General features: G+C 33.3%; 1 protein-coding gene across 1 annotated transcript; it reads left to right on the forward strand.

Moving 5' to 3' along the window:
• The first annotated feature begins 2946 nt into the window (after positions 1-2946).
• On the forward strand, positions 2947-23639 carry LOC149196899 (uncharacterized). The gene is made up of 3 exons (XM_089408487.1): positions 2947-3262; positions 23252-23350; positions 23443-23639. Exons 1-3 carry the CDS (start codon positions 2947-2949, stop codon positions 23637-23639), a joined length of 612 nt encoding a protein of 203 aa, XP_089264613.1.
• The last annotated feature ends 2960 nt before the right edge of the window (positions 23640-26599 follow it).

Consider the following 26599-nt stretch of genomic DNA (forward strand, 5'->3'; position numbering starts at 1 on the left):
TTGTTTAGTCAAATGTTTTATAGAGAGGAAGAAGTTTTTCTAAAGATGGCATGTAATTTGGAGTGAAGTGGTTTGGAAAAGAGAAGGTTAATATAGAGGAAGAAGTTTTTCTAAAGATGGCATATAATTTGGAGTGAAGTGGTTTAGTTAAACGTTTTATACACAGGAAGAAGTTTTTCTAAAGATGGCATATAATTTGGAGTGGAGGTTTGGAAAATGGATAGTTAAAAACATTGAAGAAAACATTTTTATAAAGATGGCATGTAATTTGGAGTGAAGTGGTTTGGAAAAGAGAAGGTTAAAAATGTTGACAAGAAAATATCAAAAATTCGTTGTAATTATTTTTAAAAATAGATATAGAAAACTTCTATTAACATTATTTCCTTTTAGCTAATTTATATAAAAATCTTTTTGGAAAATAAGAGATAGTCAACCATAAGCTAAATTTATAAACTATCCTTTAAACATTAGAAAAGTATTAAAGGACCAATTAGATTTATAAGTTAACATTAAGTATAGTCAACCTCACTTCTCTGTGAGGTTTAAGATGACTATAAAAGATTTTGGCAATAAATAAACCAATATTTTATGTTATTTTAATGAAATTAGAAAATATTATTTTTATATACCTATAACAAAATTCTCTTAATGGGATGTAATGTAATGAGAATAACATGAATATAAGATTGAAAACTTATTATAGACTTGTTATGGTATAAAAAGGAAAAAACCTATTCCAATTATCTTATATGGCTATCAAATTTAGCATGGCTATCAAATTTAGCAGGGCAGCATTTTAAAAAAATAGTAAAGACAAATAAAAAAATCCAAAAAACCTTATAGCTTTTAGTTTTAAATTTTTTTTTATCTTAAATCTTTTTACCCTTTGGAACACATCTACCCTTACTAACTCATGTACAAGAAAAATATAAATATAATAAAAGATTAAAATTGTTCAAAATTTTAATGGAAACCACTTAAAACTAAAAAATATTACATTCAAACACAATATTTATAATATTATAATATTTAAAAATTATAATACTATACCAAAAAATTTGTAATAATCATTCTTCATTTAAAATTGGAAATATTATGATATTTAAGTATTAACCTGTGAATGGTGTAGCTAACGCGTTAAATATCCCGCCTAGGGAATACGTTTACAAGAATGAATCTCAAAAGAATTGATTTGCTAGCACAAGCCGTGGAGCATGTTGTTCAATTCGACGCGAAGCAAAGAGCGTGTGGTCGCTTTTAGGGAATGCGGACGCAAGTGGTGCATGGTTATTTTCAGTTCGTCCAGTGAAGTGTTGAGTTAAATTTCTCAATAAAATTATAAAAATAAAATAAAAAATAAAAGAAATATAATAATCAATTTTAATTTAAAATTATTATTTTTAAAATTAAAATAAATTTTAATGATATATAATAAAATAAAATAAACAATTACTAAAATGTTTCTAATATTATAGTAAAATTTTGTTTTTTTAAATATTAAAATTATTTTAAAATGATTTATAACAAAATAAAATTTTTAATTTTTAAAAAATAAAATTAAAAATAATAATTAATTAAAAAAAAAATCACAAAAGACTTAAATAATTATACACAATATTTAAATAATATCCATCTATACAAAAAAATTACATATAAAAAAATTAAATATTTTTAAACTCATGTTAAATCACTATGTAATTTAATATTATATAAATTACATATCTAAACATTTAACGATCTTATACTAAATAACGAACATCAACTAAACAATTGGCATATGATATGAAATTCAAGGCTATGAATGTTATTTGGTCATGCTTACAAATCATCTTCCACATTACGAATGGTATTTGTGTCATTCCTGCACAGATAAGTTTCCATATTATATCATGTGTAATATTATATCATTTGTTGGTTTATACCAGATGAAGATAGGATTCACCGGAAAGAAAGTGTAAGCCAATTAGAGGGTTAGATATCGATTCCGCTGGAGTTACAGTCTAATGACCAGGCCACTATATTATTGAAATCTCTTTTCCAGGTGTGATGGAGTCTCTCATTTCTCGGTGCATCGGTTAATGTGTCAAGGTATCACCATGCATGTGTCTAATACTTATGGATAGATCAACCATTCAAACTAACCATATACTATTTTCGCTCCATATCTACTCATGCGGCTATGCTTCGCAACTTCTGTATTCAATGACCGTAAGGACGTCAGCACACGCTATCTGTAAATGCATGGATCGACGCGCTCCGATTTTCAATGCGAATTAGATTACTATTTCACCTTCGGACAGAAATAATAGTCATGCTTATTTATCTATTTATTTCCGGAAATGTTCAAGAACCCTTCGTTTTGCATGAGATTTTGAAATGTTTAGTTTATTATAATTTGATCTTTGATGTCCATATGGAATTATATAAAATTTTCAGTCATTCAGATTTCACGTGAATGCCTCTGACTTTCTTTATTTTCTCGGGTATCAAAGAACCTTCCCTGACATAGGAAGATCTTACTGAAACACAATTGCAACTTGCTAGTACGGTGGGAATCGAAGTGAGTAGAATAGAAGCAGTGGCCCATCTTCCTTCCCCACTCAGGTACAAGTTGTCGCTCACGGACGAGTTTTAAGATCACATGGAAATCAATAGTTTGCAACTTTGCATTATTATTATAAAAATTACAGCGAGGAGATACGATTTCCGCTTCCGGCGCCATGTGGAGCCCTTGAACTTTTGCAATAATGATGATCTGATAACGTAATTATATTGAATTAAGAAAATGATGCAGTGAAATTAACACAGTTGCTATAAAATCTTTATCCTGCGACCTCAAACTCGCAACTCCATCCTTTGGCCTCTTCGAATGTTTCTTTCTTTTCTCTTTGATGGAATTCGGATTCATTTCAAAAGGGAAAGAAGATACGTCAGATTTGATTGAAGATGGCAAAGGCTGTGGCATTGTTTTTTATCGCTATGATTTGTGCAGAAACAAGTATGCCCGGTTTTGTCACGGGATGTGGTAGCCATCATTGTCCTCCTGGTGGAGGAACTCCTAGCGTCCCAAGCAGCGGAAGTAGCCCTGCAGGTGGCGGATCGAGCGGAGGAAGCTCATCATGTCCTTTAGATGCATTGAAACTCGGAGCCTGCGTTGATTTGTTGGGGGGTTTGGTGCACGTAGGCATTGGAGACCCTGTTGTGAACCAGTGCTGCCCAGTGTTGGCGGGTGTTTTGGAGTTGGAGGCAGCGCTGTGCTTATGTACAACTATCCGCCTCAAACTACTCAACTGTTGGAAATTTCAGGTGATTTCAAACTCAAAAGACCAGGGAACAATGCTCTGTTTTTCACACACAGGATCTTAACACAGCGGAAACTTAAAAAAAATTATTTGCAGCTGACAGAGTTCTCACACACCAACAAATTTCTATTCATTAATAAAGGAAAGAAACTGCTGTTACAAAAATATGATCTTCCTCTCTCACAGAGGGATTTACAAAAACAAAAGACTCAGACTGCTGTGTCTGCTGTATATTCTATTTTGCTGCTGCTGCCTTTCTTTTTCATTCACGCGCTGCTGCGTTCTATATTTTTACTTCTTCGCACTGTTGTGCATTACAATACAATTTACACTGCTGTGTATATATACGCACTGCTGCGTTCTTCCCTCTTCACTCTTCTTACTTCGCACTGCTGTGCATTACAATTCCTTCTTCACTCTCATCAACACAACAAAAAGAACATTACATATATATATCAACAATAAGAACTTACTTCACGTTTTCACTTCCCATGCTTCCATAAAAGAAATAATAAAAATTAAATGCTTTTACCAACTATTACTTGAGCCCATACTCCCGCTGAAATAAAATTAAAATCTTCACCAAAACTTACCAACCCACAGTAAATTGCATTTACTGTTTTACTGACATTTATTGGCTGTAAAGAAACTTTTACATCACGTCAAATTTATTTTGTTGCTGGCCTGTACTTCAACCATTGACTTCATTTAGATCACATCGCAGAAGGCTATCGGGAGGAAAAAAAATGGAACATTATGTTGGTGCGATTTGTGATCGAATCGCATCGCGAAATCGCATTTGGCTGAACACAACAAATTGAAGCACAAACATATGGAGCGAACTGTGATATGCGATCGGATCGCATCGCATCATCATCGTCATCGCAGCGCATGGGACAAGAAGTGGAGGGGGCAACGATCTGCGATGGATCGCATCGCAAATAAACCTGCAGTTGAAATTATTATTTTAACACTCCCCTTTAATTTCAACTGCTGGGTTATCAATCATACCCAGACATTTCCTCCAAAATTCAAAGCTTTTCTGGTCCAATGGCTTGGTCAGAATATCTGCAACCTGTTCCTGAGTGCTGCAATGTTGTAAAACAATTTCTCCATTGTTCACCAATTCTCTGATGTAGTGAAATCTTGTATCAATGTGTTTCGTTCGCTTGTGAAACACAAAATTCTTGGACAACGCAATAGCTGAGCTATTGTCACAAAAAATAACTGTTGCTTTTGCCTGCTCTTGGCCTAAGCTCCTCAACATTCTTCTCATCCAAACTGCTTGACATGCTGCTGCTGTAGCTGCCACGTACTCTGCTTCTGCTGTAGACAATGCCACAAATGGTTGTTTCTTGGAAGCCCATGAAATTGCTCCTGAACCCATGTGAAAGACATAACCGGAAGTGCTTTTCCGATCATCCACACTTCCAGCCCAATCGCTATCGGTGTAGCCAACTAAGTCTGAGCTTTTTGAAAAAGTATAGAAAATGCCAAATCTTTTTGTACCTTTGACATACCTCAGAATTCTTTTTGCTGCTTGCCAATGTGCCTCTTTTGGCCTCTCCATGAATCTGGAAATCAAACTAACAACAAACATTATGTCAGGCCTAGTTGCAGTTAAATACATAAGGCTGCCAACTATGCTCTTATACAAGCTAGGATCAAAATCCTTGCTGCTGTCCTCTTTGCTGAGTTTTAATCCCATTACCGTGGGAGTGATTGCTGCCTTGCACTCTTGCATGTGGAATCTTTCCAACACTTCATTTACATATCTTGCTTGAGAGATAAAAATCCCATTTTCATTTTGATCTACTTCTATTCCTAAGAAGTATCTCAGCAAACCCATGTCAGTCATCTCAAATTCCTCTTTCATGACTGATTTGAAGTTTTCAATGAGGTAGTCATCATTACCTGTAAAAATAACATCATCAACATACAAGACAATAATTAAAATCTTGCCATCCTTTTCTTTGATGTAGACTGTGGGTTCTCCCTCACATTTGTCAAATTCATTTTCCAGTAGATAGGAGTCTATTCTACTGTACCACGCTCTTGGCGCTTGCTTCAGCCCATAAAGAGCTTTCTTCAATCTGCACACTTTGTGCTCTTGGCCTTTCTTCTCATAGCCTAGTGGCTGTTCAATGTAAACCTCCTCCTTTAACACTCCATTTAGGAATGCCGACTTCACATCCATTTGGTAAACTTTCCATTTGTTTTGTGCTGCTATGGACAGCACTGCTCTCACGGTTTCCATTCTTGCAACCGGTGCGAAAGTTTCCTCATAATCTCTCCCATATTGCTGCTTGTATCCCTTGACAACCAGCCTTGCCTTGTGTCTTTCAATTTTGCCTTCAGCATTGCACTTGGTCTTATAGACCCATTTGACTCCAATGACTTCTTTACCTTTTGGTAGCTCAACCAAATCCCATGTCTTGTTTCTTTCTATGGCATTCATCTCCTCATCCATAGCTTCTATCCATTTCTTATCTTTAATAGCATCTTCGAAATGAATAGGATCATCAACATGACAATACAAGGCAAATAAGGAATTCATTCCTTCATTATAAATGTCACTTAAGTTTCTGAATTTCTTACCTCTTTCACTTGGTGTGCAAGTGCTTGAAGATGCACTTGAATTTCCTCCTTGTGGTGTGCTTGGAGAAGCACTCTCATTTCTCCTCAAGGGTGTTCCTTGCTGTCCTTGTGTTGGCGCTGCTGTTTGGGGATGTATTTCTACCATTTCCTCATCATCTTCATCATGAGACAAACAGTTTTTAACATTAACTGTTTTCTCTATGCTTCCATCCCAAGCTTCCTCCTCAATAAACTGAACATCTCTGCTCACAAAGAATTTCTTGGTGGATGGGATATACAACCTGTAAGCCTTGGATTCCTCACTGTATCCGATGAAGATACATTTCTCCCCTTTGCTGTCCAACTTCCTCCTTAGCTGATCAGGAATGTGTGCATAGGCCACACATCCAAAAATTTTCATGTGGGTGACTCCTTGCTTTCTCCCACTCCATGCTTCTTCCAACACTTTGTTCATTACAGCTTTTGTAGGACACCTATTCAAGATATATACAACACAGTTTACGGCTTCAGCCCAATAATCATTTGGCAAATGCTTTGCCTTCAACATGCTCCTTGCCATATCCATAATGGTCATGTTCTTCCTTTCAGCAACTCCATTTTGCTGTGGGGTGTACCTAGCTGTAAACTGTTTATGAATTCCATTTTCTCTGCAAAACCGTAGGAATTCCTTGGAGATATACTCACCTCCTCTGTCTGTTCTCAAGACTTTAATACGCAGCCCACTTTGATTTTCCACAAGTGCTTTGAAATTTCGGAATTTTTCAAACACTTCCGATTTGTTCTTCAAGAAATAAACCCATGTCTTTCTTGTAAAATCATCAATGAATGTTAGAAAATATTGGCTGTCAGCTAAAGATGAATTTTGCATTGGTCCACATAAATCTGAGTGGACAATCTCTAAGGGTGCTTTCGCCCTTATGCTTTTCCCTGATGGAAAACTTTCTCTGTGTTGTTTCCCCAATATGCAACCTTCACAAAGGCTGTCCAGTTTCTCTATCAATGGTAATCCTCTTACCATTCCTTTTCTGCTCAACAAGTTAAGACCTCCAAAGTTGAGATGTCCAAATCTCAAGTGCCACAACCAATTTTCATCCTTTGGCACACTTTGGAGAGCCTCTTGGGAAACTGCTGCAATTACTTCTTTGTTTTTCAATTCTGCTCTTATTCTGAGAGGGAACATCCTGTTCCTTGTCATCTTCACTTCAGCAATGCATCGCTTGCTGGGTGCTCTATCCATGATGGTGCATACATCATTCTCAAAGAAGACATTGTAACCCTTTTGAACAAGCTGTCCAATACTCAAGAGGTTACATCTCATTCCAGGAACATAATAGACATCTGTTATGGTTTTCCTTTCTCCTTGCTTTGTAAATATTTTAACTTCTCCTTTACCCATAACAGAAATTTTGCTATCAGTCCCAAGTGTGACTTGTGACTTCACACTTTGATCTAAAGCAGAAAACAAAGCTATGTTTCCTGTCATATGGTTGCTGCAACCGGAGTCTAGAAACCATATATCTTCACTATTGTTTCAGCGATGTTACAAGCTAACAATACATTATATTGGTTGACATTTTCTCTAGTAATATTTGCATTAGATCTATTATTCACATCATGCTGCTTCTTCCTACATTCACTGGCATAATGCCCATATTTTTTACAATAATAACATTGGACATTGGGTTTTTCATACCTTTGTCCTTGAGCATGATGTTGTCCTCCTTGTTGGCTGCTGCCTTGACCTTGGTTCTGATTTGGATTGCTGCCTCTTCCTTTCTTGTTTCCTCTGCCTTGACCTCTTCCTCTTCCAAAGGACATCTGGGTCTTGAAGGCTTGCTCTAGAGATGAGTTTTCATTTCTACTCAACCTCTGCTCATGTGTGATCAGTGATGCATGAAGCTCATCAACTGAAAAGTTTGAGAGATCCTTTGTCTCTTCTATGGTGGTGACAATCACATGGAACCTTGAGGGTAGGCACCTCAATAGTTTCTCCACAATCCTCCTTTCTTCAAGTATCTCTCCATGAGATCTTATTTTTGTGACCAGGCCAATTACTTGAGTGAAGAATGAGTCAATATTGTCTGACTCCTTCATGCACAGGTTCTCAAAATCTTTCCTCAGCAACTGTAGTTTTGCTGTCTTCACTTTCTCCATGCCTTGATAGGCTGTCTTGAGAGTTTGCCATGCATCTTTGGATGTCTTAGCTGCTGCTAACCTTGGAAACACGCTTCCATGTACTGCTTGATACAAAAAGAAAAGGGCTTTTGAATCCTTCTTCTTGTAGCTCTTCAACAGATCCTTCTCTCCCTGAGTTAATGCATTAAACTCATTTTGATTTGCTGGTTGTTCAAAACCATTCTCAACTATTTCCCATAAGTCTTGGGAAGCAAACAAGGCTTTCATTGTTATTGTCCAATAGTCTTAGTTTTTACCATCAAATAATGGGAGCTGCATACCCATGCTATTGCTGGTGCTGGTGCCAGCCATTTTTGCACACTTAACTATGCTTCAAATACTTCACTATGTATTTAAAATAACAGACTGTCTTCAACAGTAACACACAAAAAAAACTTGAGAAATACCTTGGATTTTTTTGCCTGAGTTTTCACACTGCTGGAGAAGTCGCTGCAATAAGAATCCTTCCTTCAGCTTCTTTGAACCCTTCAAAGAGCCTGGATTAGCTCTGATACCACTGTTGGAAATTTCAGGTGATTTCAAACTCAAAAAACCAGAGAAAAATGCTCTGTTTTTCACACACAGGATCTTAACACAGCGGAAACTTAAAAAAAATTATTTGCAGCTGACAGAGTTCTCACACACCAACAAATTTCTATTCATTAATAAAGGAAAGAAACTGCTGTTACAAAAGTATGATCTCCCTCTCTCACAGAGGGATTTACAAAAACAAAAGACTCAGACTACCGTGTCTGATGTATATTCTATTTTGCTGGTGCTGCCTTTCTTTTTCATTCATGCGCTGCTGCGTTCTATATTTTTACTTCTTCGCACTGCTGTGCATTACAATACAATTTACACCGCTGTGTATATATACGCACTGCTGCGTTCTTCCCTTTTCACTCTTCTTACTTTGCACTACTATGCATTACAATTCCTTCTTCACTCTAATCAACACAACAAAAAGAACATTAAATATATATATCAACAATAAGAACTTACTTCACGTTTTCACTTCCCATGCTTCCGTAAAAGAAATAATAAAAATTAAATGCTTTTACCAACTATTACTTGAGCCCATACTCCCGCTGAAATAAAATTAAAATCTTCACCAAAACTTACCAACCCACAGTAAATTGCATTTACTGTTTTACTGACATTTACTGGCTGTAAAGAAACTTTTACATCACGTCAAATTTATTTTGCTGCTGGCCTGTACTTCAACCATTGACTTCATTTAGATCGCATCGCAGAAGGCTATCGGGAGGAAAAAAAATGGAACATTATGTTGGTGCGATTTGCGATCGAATCGCATCGCGAAATCGCATTTGGCTGAACACAACAAATTGAAGCACAAACATATGGAGCGAACTGCGATATGCGATCGGATCGCATCGCATCATCATCGTCATCGCAGCGCATGGGACAAGAAGTGGAGGGGGCAGCGATCTGCGATCTGCGATGGATCGCATCGCAAATAAACCTGCAGTTGAAATTATTATTTTAACATCAACCTCAACGTCATCCTACCACTGGCTCTGGAGCTTTTTGTTCAATGCGGCCTTACACCTCCTCCGGGGTTCACATGCCCACCTCTCAATTACGAAGCTAAATTGCATGCCATGCCATTCCTCGCTCTAACGTTTCATTGGTTTAAAATATCCATTTCCTTTGTTTTAGTTGAAACGGTATGAATATAGTATATTCCACATTGAGTCACGCACGAAATTAGGTTGTGCATGCCGAGTACGTCGTAGATAATAGTGTGGAATTCGGTCCTGGAATTTTATTATTATCATATTTTTTATAATAAAGAGCTTGGTGACATGTGATCAGAGGGTCGTTGTGAATAATATTTATTACAAGTGATAACCTTGCTTTTGTTGGTTGGTCAGATCGTAATATCCTTTGAGACGTGTATGAAATATGTTTATTATAGATCCACGTACACGCATGGTTATGAGATACTAAAGTATCATACCACTTGCAATTTCAATCATTCGTACACAGTGGAAGAATGTCCTCGTATCTTTAAAATATAAGTGTGGTTTTTAAAAAAATCTATAACTGCCTCTGTTTTTTGAAAAAGTGCGGCTCATGATTGTAAATATAAAACAATCTCATAAAAAGAAAGTGCGGTTGTATATAATATATAATTAAGACACAACGTGCATTTCGTTGATAATGACAGTGACCAACTTTAATAAAACCAAGGACATTAGAGCTCAATTTTTAATAAACCCAAAATAATTACATGTAGACTTTTCAAATAATAGTCTTCATGGCACCTTAAAATTGAAGGGTTAGCGTTAACACCAACGACATTAGAGCTCCATTTTTAATAAACCCAAAAATTGACACGTAAACGTTTTCAATAACTGTCTTCATGGTACGTGAAAATTGAAGGGCTAGAGTTCTTTGATTGGTTTACTAGCCTGACTCAAGGAAATTTTACTTAGGACTCAACCTTACATAACAATACAGTTGGACAATGTCGCATGTTTATCAAAGACCAACTTATTTAATTGTCATTTTCTAATGTTTAAAAATAAATCTTTTACGGAGTCGAAGGCTTTGACTTATCTCGTTATACTCACTCTTTGCGACTTCCTTTTGGTAATATTTTATTTGTCTAAGTGAAAGAACTTTTCGGGGGAGTGCCCTCACAACTTAATCATAATTTTTTTTGGTCTAGGATTGTATTATTTCCAAATTTTAGTGTACATTACATATTATTTATGTAAAACTTAGTTTCAATTTGCCACTAAGGAAACTAGATTTATTGATTGTTAATTGAAGTTCAAGTAATATTAAGAAGAAACATTTGATACTTAAAAATTATCAAAAATACCATATACTGTACTACAAATGAAATAAAACAAATACTAGATGGCATAGCATGATCTGAGGAGTCATATGATGTAATTGGCATTGGGTATTGAGCATTAGTACCAGCTAGAGTAGCAAGTTTTATGTCAGCACTAATCTGGGTTGTGCATTCGTTGTCGGGGAATAATGCACCATAAAAGAAATATCCAGGATAGATAGCTTAACCACAACAACCCAAGACTTAGAAAAATGAGGTTGAGAAAGCATGCAAGAAGTGAAAACCAAGGGATTCTAAGAAACTAGGGTGGGCAAGGCCAATATATAGAGAAGAGAATAAAGTGTACTAACAGATGAAATTATTCTGGCAAGGCCTAGAACACCCCAGGAGAAACTGAAATTTCAACCACAACTCGACCCATCTGAACTTGAAACCAAGCCTACAAGCAGCTACCATCAAGAAACAAAACCAGCGATTAACATTAATGTACCATAGGGATGACACAATACCATGAATTTTCCATCCCATTGAGCATTGACCGACGAAGTCATGCACTTTGAAGTATGTTGGACATCAAAGTTTCCTAGATTTGTTAGCTCCAATGCAGCCAACAAGTTCCTACAATTTGAAAACTCTCTTTGCCTAGAGTCTTATTTTTTTATCCTTACTCAACCGCCAAAGTCTTTTTCACAGACCTCTAGACCCAAATACTAGTATTTCTTACATGCAAACATAGGTCAATTCATGTTCATCGTAGAAGGCCAACATCCATGACTGGTTAAAAGCCTGTAGATTATGCCATAACTCTGATAATTTTCCACCAAACATGGACTTTCCTCTATCAAACTCCGAAGGAAATTGTGCCATTTGGGGTGGGGGAATGGTTTGGACATACCAAAAAGCCAAGGAGTAAGCCCCCCCTCGTAGAGGTGTCGAATGAAGGAACGATTCACATTAGAATGGAGATAGTGTATGTGATTCACATGTGTGTTGCATGGGGAGGGTTGGCCATGCCACTCTCTTCTCTTAAATGTTATAGGAGGCGGTGGGATAGTTGGATCCCCTCGAACTCTAATATCTCATCAGTCAATACCCTAATGAGTTACTTATCATAAAAATTAACTAAATTACAAATTTATTTTAAATTATTGCTATTATTATTATCATTATTATAAATTATGAAAATAATTATTATTTGAATTAAACATATATACATTTTAAAAAATATTTCACATCTCCTAATCATTGAGATTCACATAGAGCAACTATTGATATTCTTAACGTGTAAATAAATTTTTTTACCATAATATGAGTCATACTATGACTTACCAATATGATATACCTAAAAAACAAATAATTCATTTTATCTAACACTTATTCATATGAAATTTTGTTTAAATAATCATTATAATTAAAAGAGTAAAAAAATATAACTACTTTTAATGTAAATCTCAATCTTTAATCTTTAATTACTATTGAGAATACTATATAGTATTTCTTTGAAACTAAATCCTATCAGACACCTAATTAATATTTAAATTAAACATAATAAAATGAATAAAAAATATATATTCACAAAATTAAAACAAATCTCTTATAACAATAGTTTTCAATTTTAAAATAAAAAAATTATAAAATATTAATCATAAACGAACGCTGTATATTTTCATTCCTAAAGTAAACTGATTTTTTCATATCATGCTAGTTAAATGAATTATAGTTTCAACCCATAAATTTTAATGGCTCCACTCCATCTTTAGGCCCTCCTATATTTTAGGGTAAACGGATATTTTCACAACTAATCCTATTTAAAACTATGTTGTATGGTTTTCACGACTAATCCTATTTAAAAGTATGGTGTATGGTTTTTTAAGAGTAAGACATGGACAACTCTAAAGTATCTTTAGTGTCCATTTATATTTTTTTTATCTTTTAATTTTATTTTAAAATTTTAAAAATAAAATTTTATTTTATTTTATTTATATATATATATATATATATATATATATATATATATATATTTATAATATTTATTATAAAATTTTATTTTTATAATTAAATCTAGAGGCCTATTTTACATGAGAAGATGTGTACATTTGTCCGTGCTCAATTTAGAGTTGACATGTGTCCTTTTAAAAAAAAATTAAGGATCAGTGATAAAAATATGTCAATTGGACTCTCAACTATACATAAAAAATTTAGATGCCTATATAAAATAACATAATATTATATCAACTTTTCAAAGAAATGAATTCGTTAAAAGTATAAAAATAATTAAATATACATTATATAAATTAATTGAAAAAAAAGTTGTTTTTATGGTTAAAACATTTTTCATAGTCTTATTGTTTTATGCCTGAGTAAATTTTGAAGATGTTGAATCCATTTTGAATCTCTAGAGATGAAAACATTTTATTCAAGTTTTGCATTTTAAAAAATGTTTACACTTCGTGACATTTGATCCTTCTTATCTCTTGCTAAATGTATGGTTAAGACGGATCTATATAGGTATATATTATGTAATATTAACATGGTGTTGACAATATCATTATATTATGAATGGTTAAAGTGATCATAATATTTATTGGTTTCATCAAAATTATATATGTTAAATTGGAAAATACTTTTTTCTTACATGAAAATATACCAATAATTGTATACTTTTTTCTAACCCCTAATTGTATACTTGTCTGACCCATTATACTTATTTGGGGTAATATTCACATGAACTAATTTAGTTTGTGGCATGTACTTTAGCATCAAAGAAACAAGGGCTATGGTTCATTATCCATTCTCTAGAGAAAATTTCTTTGAAATAATTTTTAGGACACATCAAAGAAGATGTCACTCATGGATACTCTTGTTCGACTCATAGTTCCATATTGTTTTTTTGTTTTGGGATTTGGGAAAACATATTGTATTTTTTCCTCCGTCTATCACATCATTAGATGCGAGCATATAGTTATTCATCCCATCATTCTCATAATGTTTAGATATCACCTCTTCCAACGTAACATAATCTTTTGTCTCATTGGGTGCAGAAATACTGAAAAGGGGCCTGACCAATATCCACACATGGATTATCCTTCATCTATGTCCACTGTAGTAGCTTACTCTTTGGATCATTCTTTTTGTTGGTACACTAGATTCTTAGATCTCCTAGTTTCAATTGATATTATCATGAAACAAATTATTCCATTCCAATATTTCTTGTAACCTACAACCTACAGCTTCAAGATTAAAGGAAATATTCTCTACTTTATCCTATTTATTGACAAAATCATTTTTCCCATTGAAATCATGTCTATGACTAGGTATCTTATGTACAAGACGAAGTTATATAACATGGATGATAACAGGCTTGTAAAAATTGCTTCTAACTCTAGTAAAAATCTCCACCTTTGTCTCAAGTGAGGTTGATATATATATATGCCCAATCTTTATTAGCCCATTAGAAAATAAAAAAAAATACCATATTGCAATATTATAAAAAATAATTTATTTAACTGCTAAGAAAATCTTACACAACAATATGAAGTCATTGTAATTACACACAATAACTTATTTTGACAAAATTTATTATTTGTAACTTTTGACATATTTTACTTCTAAAACATGTATAAACAATGCTAAATATTACCCTTAAAATCTCTGATCCAAATAAGCCTCAATTTTCTCATTATATATAACAATAATAAATAACTCTCACACATAGAATTTAAAGGTTAAATCAGAAAATGTACCATGTGAAGGAGAAAATTAGTGCTTAAAATGCTATATTGAGAAAAATAAATCAAAAATAATAATTTAAAAAAATATCTATGTTATTTACGAGATTTATGAGATATAATTAAAACTTATAAAGTGAGAAAAATAAAAGAAGAAAATCGTCATTTTTTAAAAGCATAATCACTACTAAAATTTACACGCACTTGGTGATTTTGTCTTAATATTATAACCCAATATAAAGTTATATTAATTAATTTTTAATATCATGCAATTCCAAAATTGGATCAAAATCTTCCCAAGAAAATACTTACACCATGTATTACTGAACTATAATTTACACGTGTTTAGTGATTTGGTGTTAATATTATAATATAATACTATAACCCCATATAAGGTTATAGTAATTAATCTTTGATATACTCGAATTCCTAATTTGAATAAATAACTTCCAAAATCAATACTCACAATGCATAGAATTGAACTATAATTTATGTGTGCATGTGATCTTGTTTTCATAGTATAACCTCATGTAAGGTTATAGTAATTACTCTTTGATATATTTCAACATTTTTAATTGCCCATAAATTTCTTACAACAATAACATGAATTTGATCACTTAATTTTATTTATATCTTCGCATACCCATGAGAGCATCGCACATCATGCAAATTTTATATCTTTGGAGGTTTGAGCCTAAGCACAAGGTTTACATAATTTTAACACTACAAGACCTTTGATATATATTTTTATGGTTGTAAAATATGTGGGGTCCTGAACTTTTGTAAGTTATTGTGTCTATAGAATTTTGCAAGAGTTTTTCATGGTTTTCTGATTTTTTGGTTACATATGTGTATATGTGTTAATTTGAATATTAATTAAAACATATCAAGATGACATTCAATTTTTTTTGGTCGATAGTTAAAAAAAATGTTGACATACAATCTTACATTACATCTATGCATTTCACCTATACTAGGTTGTAGAGCGCGTCTTAGAGTAATTAAAACAACTTATCGTCTGGAAGCCAAAATGTAAAAAAATAAAATTGATCATAAATATACCTTAATTTTCGTTACTATAACTATGAAATACTAAGAAAAAATTTGAGTGTAAAAGGGTAGGAATTCTTAAAATGAAGAGTGATTAACGAAGTTCATAACTGAAATAATAATGAAGACAAATGAGAAATTAGGAACAAAAAAAGCTATTATTAGTAATAAAGACAAAAAATATAAAGACAAATAGAGATAAGAATTTGTGTCATTCATGATCCTCTCATAGAATTTTCAGAGATTTCCATGGGAGAAGCAAACAATATTGCATTGAATCATAAGTGAAACTAGTATTATATTTCTTGTTGAATTTTGGGAACATAAGGAATATAACGTCATTAACATAGAAGGATTTCCATTTTGGTAATCGTGGAACAAGAGATCCTAACTTAATGGAATTGAAGGGGTAACTTGCTACATGACGAATAATTTTCCTCACTTTAGGCTTGACTAAAAATACCATTTCAATACATATTAATGCTAATGAGATTTACATAATAATATAGACTTCTAACTGGTTAATTCTAACTTTTACAAAGAAAAAATAAACAAGAATTATCTTTAGAATGTATTATAACATGATATTTATATCAGATTTGAGACCTATGAATAAACTAGTGTTGATAGAAAATACTTCTAAATTTACCACATCCATTTTAATTACTTGATGTTTTAGACCAACAATTTAGGTCCATCATGAGGAGAGAGTGTCAATGAAGGAAAATAAACATGGGGATGATGGCATATCCTTTTTCTAGGAAAACTCATTCTAGAACAACTAAATCATGTTGTTATTTTAATTAACATTTCCTACCTTAATTCTCCATAGTTAGATGAGGGCCTTGTCTTAATTCCAAGATGCAAAAGAAACTTTGTGGACTCAGTTGACAATTTGTTTGATATCAAGATGATTTTGTTTGATATGAAGATGATTAGGATCTACAATTGCAACTATCTAACAAGAGTCACACTAATGATCTTGGAAGTAATCTCATAAATTATCACAAGATTTACAATCAAATAGTAAATTCTAACATTTTAAATAAGCATTAACTATGCTCATCCATCTAGTAACCATGAGATCAATTTTTCTTATGCAAAAAATCACTATAGAAGAGAATTATAATAAGCAAAAGCAATTGATTTTAGCAAAAGCAATCTATTTTCCAAGGATTTAGATATTGATAATGAATTATATCTCTTATTAGATAAATAAATATTGAATCCCTTTACATACATATGTGACAACCCTATTTTCTTCCATTAACAAGTTTTCTATAAAGTTTCTATATAAAAAAGGAAAATATAATGACTAAGCTTTTGTACAATAAGGACATTGAAATTGGGGATGCTCATGATGTTCTCATAAAGTTAGATAAAATCTTTTTAAAGAAAATAATTATTTACATTTATGAGGAAAAATATATACAATGAAATTGGAGATGCTCATTATGTTCTCATAAAATTAGATAAGATCTTTTTAAAGAATATAATTATTTACATTTATGAGGAAAAATATATACGTGGTATAAGTATCTTTTGGATTCATTAAATTAGATAAGAGAATTAAACACACACTCCTAATTAATAATAACAAAAATGTGTTGTATAAATGCAAAGCAAGAAAACATTTTCAATCTCGTTAAACTAGATTCTAAAGATTTTAGATTAAATTTCACTTATAAATTTAAAGAAAATCAAATAATTTTTTTAAAGCTGCAAGTCCTAACCAAACAAGCTTTATAGATTCTTTGATATTTTAGACCATAGTCAAACGTTTTATATAAAGGAAGAAGTTTTTCTAAAGATGGCATATAATTTGGAGTGAAGTGGTTTAGTGAAACGTTTTATACGGAGGAAGAAGTTTTTCTAAAGATGGCATATAATTTGGAGCGGTGGTTTGGAAAATGGAAAGTTTAAAATATTGAAGAAAAAGTTTTTCTAAAGATGTCATGTAATTTGGAGTGAAGTGGTTTGGAAAAGAGAAGGTTAAAAATGTTGACGAAAAAATATCACAAATTCATTGTAAATATTTTTAAAAATAGATATAGAAAATTTCCATTTCCATTATTTCCTTTTAGCTAATTTATATAAAAACCTTTTTGGAAAATAAAACCAAAAGAGATAGTCAACCCTAACCTAAATTTGTAAACTATCATTTAAACATTAGAAAAGTATTAAAGAACCAACTAGATTTATAAGTTATCATTTAAGTATAGTCAACCTCTTTGTGAGGTTTAAGATGACTATAAAAGATTTTGGCAATAATAAAACCAATCTTTTATATTGTTTTAATGAGATTAGAACATATTATTTTTATAATACCCATAACTAAATTCTCTTAATTGAATCTAATGCAATGAGAATAACATGAATATAAGATTGAAAAATTATTATAGACTTGTTAAGAGATAAAAAGGAAAAAACCTATTCCAATTATCTTATATGGCTATCAAATTTAGCATTGCAACATTTTAAAAAAATAGTAAAGACAAATAAAAGAAATCCAAAAAACCTTATAGCTTTTAATTTTAAACTTTTTCTTATCTTAAATCTTTCTACCATTTGGAACACATCTACCTTACTACCTCATGCATAAGAATAACATAAATATAATAAAAGATAAAAATTATTTAAAATTTTAATGAAAACCACTTAAAACTAAAAAAACTATAAAAAAAATATTACATTCAAAAAAATATTTATAATATTATAATATTTAAAAATTATGATGATGATGATGGTTAATGTCCCCTGAGACCAAACAATGATCTATTGGACCTAAATAAACAAATTATTTATTTTGATTTAATATTTTATTCTTATGCTCAAAAAGCTTAGAGAGAAGCCTCCCAAGCTCACTATAATTTTGACATTGTAAAAGGCTAGGAAGGTCAGTATTGTAACAAAGATTGTGAAACTGAGATCTAATGTGGTTGTACGCAGGGCACTCTAAGAGGAAGTGGTTTTCATCCTCGATGCTCCTATTCTCACATATATGGCAGATCCTTTCCATCCATGGCGTTTTAGGAACTGCCCAACGACCTGTTTCACTATGGAGCTCATGAGAATTCGTTCTAATCTTTGCTATATTAATTTTCTTCTTTGAGCTAGTTAAAATAGAGAGATAGTTTTAATCTTCTAGAGTGGGGTTGATGACCTTCTTATAATAACTTAATTTTCTTTTAGCCGCTAAATCTTTCTCACACCACAATTTTTCTTTGAACTTAGAAGTAATAATATCTTTAATGTTATTTATGTTTTGCAATGCATCATTCTCGTTGATCTCCCAATAGTTTAACCAGGCCCTTGTGTCTTTATGCCACCCTCGATTGAGCCTTAGGTGGTTTTGGCTGGAATTTAAAGCTAGCTTAGGAAGTCTATGATCGTCTATGTTGTTGAGTTTGTGCTTTTACAACAGAAACCTAAGCATAGCTAGGCTCTCAGTAGGGGAAATACCTGCTTCTATAAGGAGAATAGGATAGGGTGTATTACTTTTAATTTTCAGGTTATAAGTTATAAAACGCTTCTGGATTTGCTCAATCTTTCTCCATGATTCTCTATAGATGCTGCAACCCCAAACCTCGCAACCATATAAGATAACAAGAGTGACTAAAGTTTCAAAGAGGAACTTCTTTTTATCCCACATTATGAGGTTTGTTGTTTTACAATTATTTTCAAGGCCAAAATAAGCTTTCCACCCCCCATTAATCCTTTTCTCAATGCTATGGTTCCAGTTGAGCTTGTGATGGATATCAATTCCTAGGTACTTATAAGAATACACTTCCTCCAAGTTATTATTGTCATACATAAAATTAGCGTAAGTTTCCTTCTTGGATTTGATAATCATAACTTTCGTTTTGTCAGTGTTAACAGTCATACCCATGGTAGAGAAGAAATCCTTAAGAAGCTTGAGTTGCTTATCAAGATCAAATGGGCACCTTGCCAAAAGAACAATATCGTCAGCATAGAGAAGAAGGATAACGACTATCCCAGCTAAGATCGTGCCATCACATCCTGCTTCCTCTAAATATCCTTCGAGCTTATCGATGTAAATGCCAAATAGGGTAGGGGAGAGGGGACAACCTTGTTTAACTCCGATGTTACACTTAATATCTTTCGACCACCCCTCATTGCTCTTTAGCTTGGCAATTACATTCTCGTATAACCTTATAGCAGCAACTCTCAACTCAAGAGGAACCTTTAGCTCTTCTCACATATTCCAAAGGTTGTATCTAGGAACCGTATCGAAAGCCTTTCTAAAGTCCACAAAGCAACAAAATAAATTGGATTTATCATTACAACATTCCTCTGCAATGATCCTAAGCGTAACAAGGTGGTCTGTTGTTGAGTGATGCCTTCTGAAACCTGCTTGGCCTTTAGCCTGCTTACCTTCACTTTCAAGCCATATGCTTAACTTCTTTTCCAGAATACTACCATATAACTTGGCTAAGAGAGGGCTGATCATAATTGTACGATAATTAGAGGGGTTATTTGTATCCCCACTTTTAAAAATAGGGATAATGAGGCTCTCAGTCCAAGGTTTAGGGAACCCTTGCTTGACTGCTTGATTGAAAATCTTGTGGATGTGGGGGATGAGGACAGGACCTCCAATTTTTAAGATTTCCGCCTGGTAACCTTCAATGTCCTTAGCTTTCCCAATAGCGAGACGATTAATCCCAAACTTAATGTCTTCTAAAGAGAAAACTTCTTTCGTTGTGGGCAGGGTTTCCAAATTATCCATGACATTTGGAGATTCATAAAGCTTTTTAAGATAGGAATTCCAATCGTGAAGAGAAATTTTATTATTATCCTTAGTCTTCCTAGTCAGAATCTGCCTCCAAAATTTCTTAGGAGCTACCTTAGAGAGGTGTAAGAGATTCTCCTGTCTTTGATGAATGTACTGCCTATTTTTCCTTTTAGTTAGGGCTTTGTATATTTTTATCTTGTCCATTTTAAGAGATTCATCAACAGCTTCCTTAATTTCTCTCCTCGCACTTTTATAATCTTTGTCATACCATGGATTGGTTTTGCTATTTCTTTTATTATTTGAAACTTCAATTGAGAACTTGTTAATAGAATATGAGAGGGTTGTAGTAAAATTATGATAGAGGTCTTCTATGTTGTCTATACTAGATAAATGAAGCAAATTAGTTTTTAATTCACTTAAAAAGAGATCATTTTTATTTCTATCAAATATTAAGTTCTTTTGGCTGTAAGTATTATTTTCTATGGGAATTCTATGCATGACAAAATTGAGAGTTAGAAGTAAAGGCCTATGATCAGAGTCAGGTTCGTGGTCGTTTAAGATGTCAAAATTTATTATTTCATTGTATAATGGGAGATCGGAAATAACGTAGTCTACCACGCTGCTCCCAAGTGCATGGATGCAGGTCATCTTGCTGGAATTGGGCCACTTCTTTAGACCGTTCCAAATTATGAGATCCTGAGCACTACAGAGCTTGACTAGCTCCGACCCAAACAAATTTTCCCCGATGTCTTCAGAGCTCCTTTTGCACCTGCTAGCCAGAGTAGGGTCTTCGTCTAACCAAAGAGGATTAGGATTGGAATGATTGCTTAGAATAATAGCTTGGTTGTTTAAAGTTCGAGCATTAAAGTCACCTATTAAGATGATATTACCGTCATTCCTTAGGCTAGAAATATCATTCTCTAAACTAAAAAAAATTATAATAATCATTATTCATTAAAATTAGAAATATTATAATATTTACAGTATTGACCCGTCAATGGTGTAGCTAACGCGTTAAATATCCCGCCTAGGGAATACGTTTTTACAAGAACGAATCTCCAAAGAATTGATTTGCTAGCACAAGCCGTGGAGCGTGTTGTTCAATTTGACGCAAAGCAAAGAGCATGTGGTCGCTTTTAGGAATGCGGCCGCAAGTGGTGTATGGCTATTTTCAGTTTGTCCAGTAAAGTGTTGAGTTAAATTTCTCAATAAAATTATAAAAAATAAATAAATAAATAAAAGAAATATAGTAATCAATTTTAATTTAAAATTATCATTATTAAAATTAAAATAAATTTCAACGATATATAATAAAATAAAAAAATAAACCATTACTAAAATGTCTCTAATATTATAGTAGAATTTTGTTTTCTTAATATTAAAATTATTTTAAAGTGACTTATAACCAAATAAAATTTTAAATTTAAAAAAAATAAAACTAAAAATAAAATTAATTAATTAAAAAAATTCTAAACAAAAATTAAATAATTATACACAATATTTAAATAATATCCCCCATAAAAAAATTGCATATAAAAAAATTAAATATTTTTAAACTCATGTTAAATCACTATGTAATTTAATATTATATAAATTACATATCTAAAATTTAACGATCTTATAATAATTAACCAACATCAACTAAACATTTGGCATATGATATGAAATTCAAGGCTATGAATGTTATTTGGCCATGCTTACAAATCATCTTCCACATTACGAATGGTATTTGTGTCATTCCTGCAGAGATAAGTTTCTATATTATATCATTTGTCGGTTTCTACCAGATGAAGATAGGATTCACCAGAAAGAAAGTGTAAGTCAATTGGAGGTTAGATGTGGATTCCGCTCGAGTTACAGTCTAATGAAATCTCTTTTCCAGGTGTGATGGAATCTCTCATTTCTCGCCGCATCGGTTAATGTGTCAAGGTATCACCATGCATGTGTCTAAAACTTTGGATAGATCAACCATTAAAACTAACCATATACTATTTTCGCTCCCTATCTACTCATGCGGCTATGCTTCGCAACTTCTGTATTCGAATGACCTTAAGGACGTCAGCACATGCTATCTGTAAATGCATGGATCGACGCGCTCCGATTTTCAATGTGAACTAGATTACTATTTCACCTTCAGACAGAAATAATACTCATGCTTATTTATCTATTTATTTCCGGAAATGTTCAGGAACCCTTCGTTTTGCATGAGATTTTGAAATGTTTAGTTTATTATAATTTGATCTTTGATGTCCATTTGGAATTATATAAAATTTTCAGTCATTCAGATTTCACATGAATGCCTCTGATTTTCTTTGTATTCTCGGGTATCAAAGAACCTTCCCTGACATAGAAAGATCTTACCGAAACACAATTGCAACTTGCTAGTACGGTGGGCATCCAAGTGAGTAAAATAGAAGCAGTGGCCCATCTTCCTTGCTCACTCAGGTACGGACGAGTTTTAAGATCACATGGAAATCAATAGTTTGCAACTTTGCCTTATTATTATAAAAATTACAGCGAGGAGATACGATTTCCGCTTCAGGCGCCACGTGGAGCGCTTGAATTTTGCAATAATGATGATCTGATACCGTAATCGTATTGAATTAAGAAGATGTTGCAGTGTAATTAACACAGTTGCTATAAAATCCTTATCCTGCGACCTCAAACTCGCAACTCCATCCTTTTGCCTCTTCGATTGTTTCTTTCTTTTCTCTTTGATAGAATTCGGATTCATTTCAGAAGGGAAGGAAGAAACATCAGATTTGATTGAAGATGGCAAAGGCTGTGGCATTGTTTTTTATAGCTATCATTTGTGCAGCAACAACCATGCCCGGTTTTGTCATGGGATGTGGTACCCATCATTGTTCTCCTGGTGGAGGAACTCCTAGCGTCCCAAGCGGCGGAAGTAGCCCTGCAGGTGGCGGTTGAGCGGAGGAAGCTCAGCATGTCCTTTAGATGCATTGAAACTCGGAGCCTGCGTTGATTTGTTGGGGGGTTTGGTGCACGTAGGCATTGGAGATCCTGTTGTGAACCAGTGCTGCCCAGTGTTGGCCGGTGTTTTGGAGTTGGAGGCAGCGCTGTGCTTATGTACAACTATCCGCCTCAAACTACTTAACCTCAACGTCATCCTACCACTGGCTCTGGAGCTTTTTGTTCAATGCGGCCTTACCCCTCCTCCGGGGTTCACATGCCCACCTCTCAATTAGGAAGCTATATTGCATGCCATGTCATTCCTCGCTCTAACGTTGCATTGGTTTAAAATATATCCATTTCCTTTGTTTTAGTTCAAACGGTATTAGATTGAGTCACGCACGAAATTAGATTGTGCACGCCGAGTTCGTCGTAAATAATAGTGTGCAATTGGGTCCTGGAATTTTATTATTATCATGTTTTTTTATAATAAAGAGCTTGGTGACATGTGATGAGAGGGGCAGTGTGAATCTTATTTACTACAAGTGATAACCTTGCTTTTGTTGGTTGGTCAGATTGTAATATGCTTTGAGACGTTTATGAAATTTGTTTATTTTAGATCCACGTACACTCATGGTTATGAGATACTCGTCAATCGAAATTCTAGACTAAAGTATCATACTACGGTAATTCGGGTTAAAAAATTCATAAAATCTTGCAGATGCAGTGTTTGAATCGTGTTTTGATGGTGGAAATAGATTCAGCACCATCAAAAATGTCTAAGACACATAAAATTTTGAAATTTAACAACTATAATTTGAATTTACAAAAATCTTTACCAAATTTTCTCTAAATATAATCAAAATTTCTATAACTTTCAGGCAACTTGTCAGTCTCGTTAGAATACGCGTCCTTCTACTCGCAGTTTCAATCATTCGTAATTTCGTACACAGTGGATCAGAGTGTGCGTATCTTTAAAATATAAGTGTGGTTTTAAAAAAAACTGTAACTCCGTCTGGTTTTTAAAAAACCGCAGCTCATGATTGTAAATATAAAACAATCTCATAAAAAGAAAGTGCGGTTGTATATGATATATAATTAAGACGAAACGTGCATTTCGTTGATGATGAGAGTGACCAACTTTAACAAAACCAGGGACATTAGAGCTCAGTTTTTAATAAACCCAAAATAATGACACGTAGACTTTTCAAATAATAGTCTTCATGGCACCTTAAAATTGAAGGGTTAGCGTTAACACCAACGACATTAGAGCTCACTTTTTAATACATCTAAAAGATTGACACGTAAACGTTTTAAATAACTGTCAAAGACCAACTTATTTAATTGTCATTTTCTAATACTTACAAAATAAATCTTTTACGGAGTCGAAGGCTTCGACTTATCTCGTTATACTGACTTTTTGCGACTTTCTTTTGGTAATCTTCTATTTATCTAAGTGCAAGATCTTTTGGGGGGTGCCCTCCAACTTAAACATGATCATGGGAAAGCCACGATACAAAATATATAAATATCTTACAGGTATAAATAAAACTCCATGGTTTTACTAGATGGTAAATATGGTTAGAAATTAAGATGGTATTATTTCAAAATTTTAATGTACATCATATATTATTTATGTAAAACTTGGTATGAATTTGTCATTAAGGAAATTAGATAACTTGGTATGAATTTGTCATTAAGGAAATTAGATCTATTGCTTGTTAATTGAAGTTCAAGTAATATTAAGAAAAATATTTGATACTTAAAAACTATTAAAAATACCATATACTACACTACAAATGAAATAAAACAAATACTAGATGACATAGCATGATCTCAGGAGCCTTATGATGTAATTCACATTGGGTATTGAACACTAGTACTAGCTAGAGCAACAAGTTTATGTCTGGGGTTGTGCATTCGTTGTCAGGGAATAATGCACCGTAAAAGAAATATTTAGGCTAGATAGCTTAACCACAACAACCCAAGACTTAGTAAAATGAGGTTGAGAAATCCTGGAAGAAGTGAAAACCAAGGGATTCTAAGAAACTAGGGTGGTGAGGGACAATATATAGAGAAGAGAATAAAATGTACTAATAGATGAAATTATTCTGGCAAGGCCTAGAACACCCATGAGAAACTCAAATTCCAACCACAACTCAACCCATTACAACTTGCAGCCAAGCCTACAACAATCTATCATCAAGAAACAAAACGAGAGAGTAACATTAATGAACCATAGTGATGAGACAATACCATGAATTTCCCATCCCATTGAACATTGGCCGACGAAGTCATGCACTTTGAAAGATGTTGGACATCAAAGTTTCCTATATTTTCTAGCTCCAATGTAGCCAACGAGTTCCTACAATTTGAAAACTCTCTTTGCCTAGAGTCTTATTTTTTTTATCGTTACTCGACCACCAAAGTCTTTGTCACGAACCTCTAGACCCGAAGACTAGTATTTCTTACATGAAAACATATGTTAATTCCATTGCGTCATAGAAGACCAACATCCATGACTGGTTAAAAGCTCATTATGCCATAACTTTGAGAAATTTACACCAAACATGGACCGTCCTCTATCAGACGCCCATGGAAATTGTCCCAATTGCAGTGGTGGAATAGTTTGTACATGCCAAAAATCCATGGAGTAAGCTCTCCCCTCACAGAGGTGTCAAATGAAGGAAGAGTTAGCACTAGAATGGAGATAGTGTATGTGATTCACATGTGCATTGCATGGGGAGAGTTAGCCTTCCACTCCTTTTTCTTAAATGTTATGGGAGGTGCTGGGATGATCTCGCTCCACCTCTAATGTCTCATCAAAATTAACTAATCATAAAAATTAACTAAATTACAAATTTGTTTTAAATTATTGTTATTATTATTATCATTATTATTAATTATGAAAAGAATTATTATTTGAGTTAAACATATACACATTTTAAAAAATATTTTTGGCAATGACTTTGGATATAATTTTATATATCACATTGCATAATGCTATAGGTCTAAATCTGTTTGGAGGGGTGGCCTTTTCGTGTTTGGGGATTAAGTCTATGAAAGATTCATTGAGTGCCTTTAAGACTATCTTGAATCTTCAAGAGTCTTCCACTACCTCCAGGATGTCCTGTTTCACTATCCTCCAACAAGCTTTGAAACATTCCACTTTAAAGCCATCCGGGCCCCGTGCTTTCCCTTTTTACATCTCTTTCATGACTTCCTCAATTTCTTCCTTTGTTACTGGTCTATTGAG

This window comes from Pinus tabuliformis, chromosome 2_2 (genome assembly GCF_031772625.1).
Source record: "Pinus tabuliformis cultivar Carrire ecotype Pingquan chromosome 2_2, CPIR1, whole genome shotgun sequence".
In the NCBI taxonomy this organism is placed as follows: Eukaryota; Viridiplantae; Streptophyta; class Pinopsida; order Pinales; family Pinaceae; genus Pinus; species Pinus tabuliformis.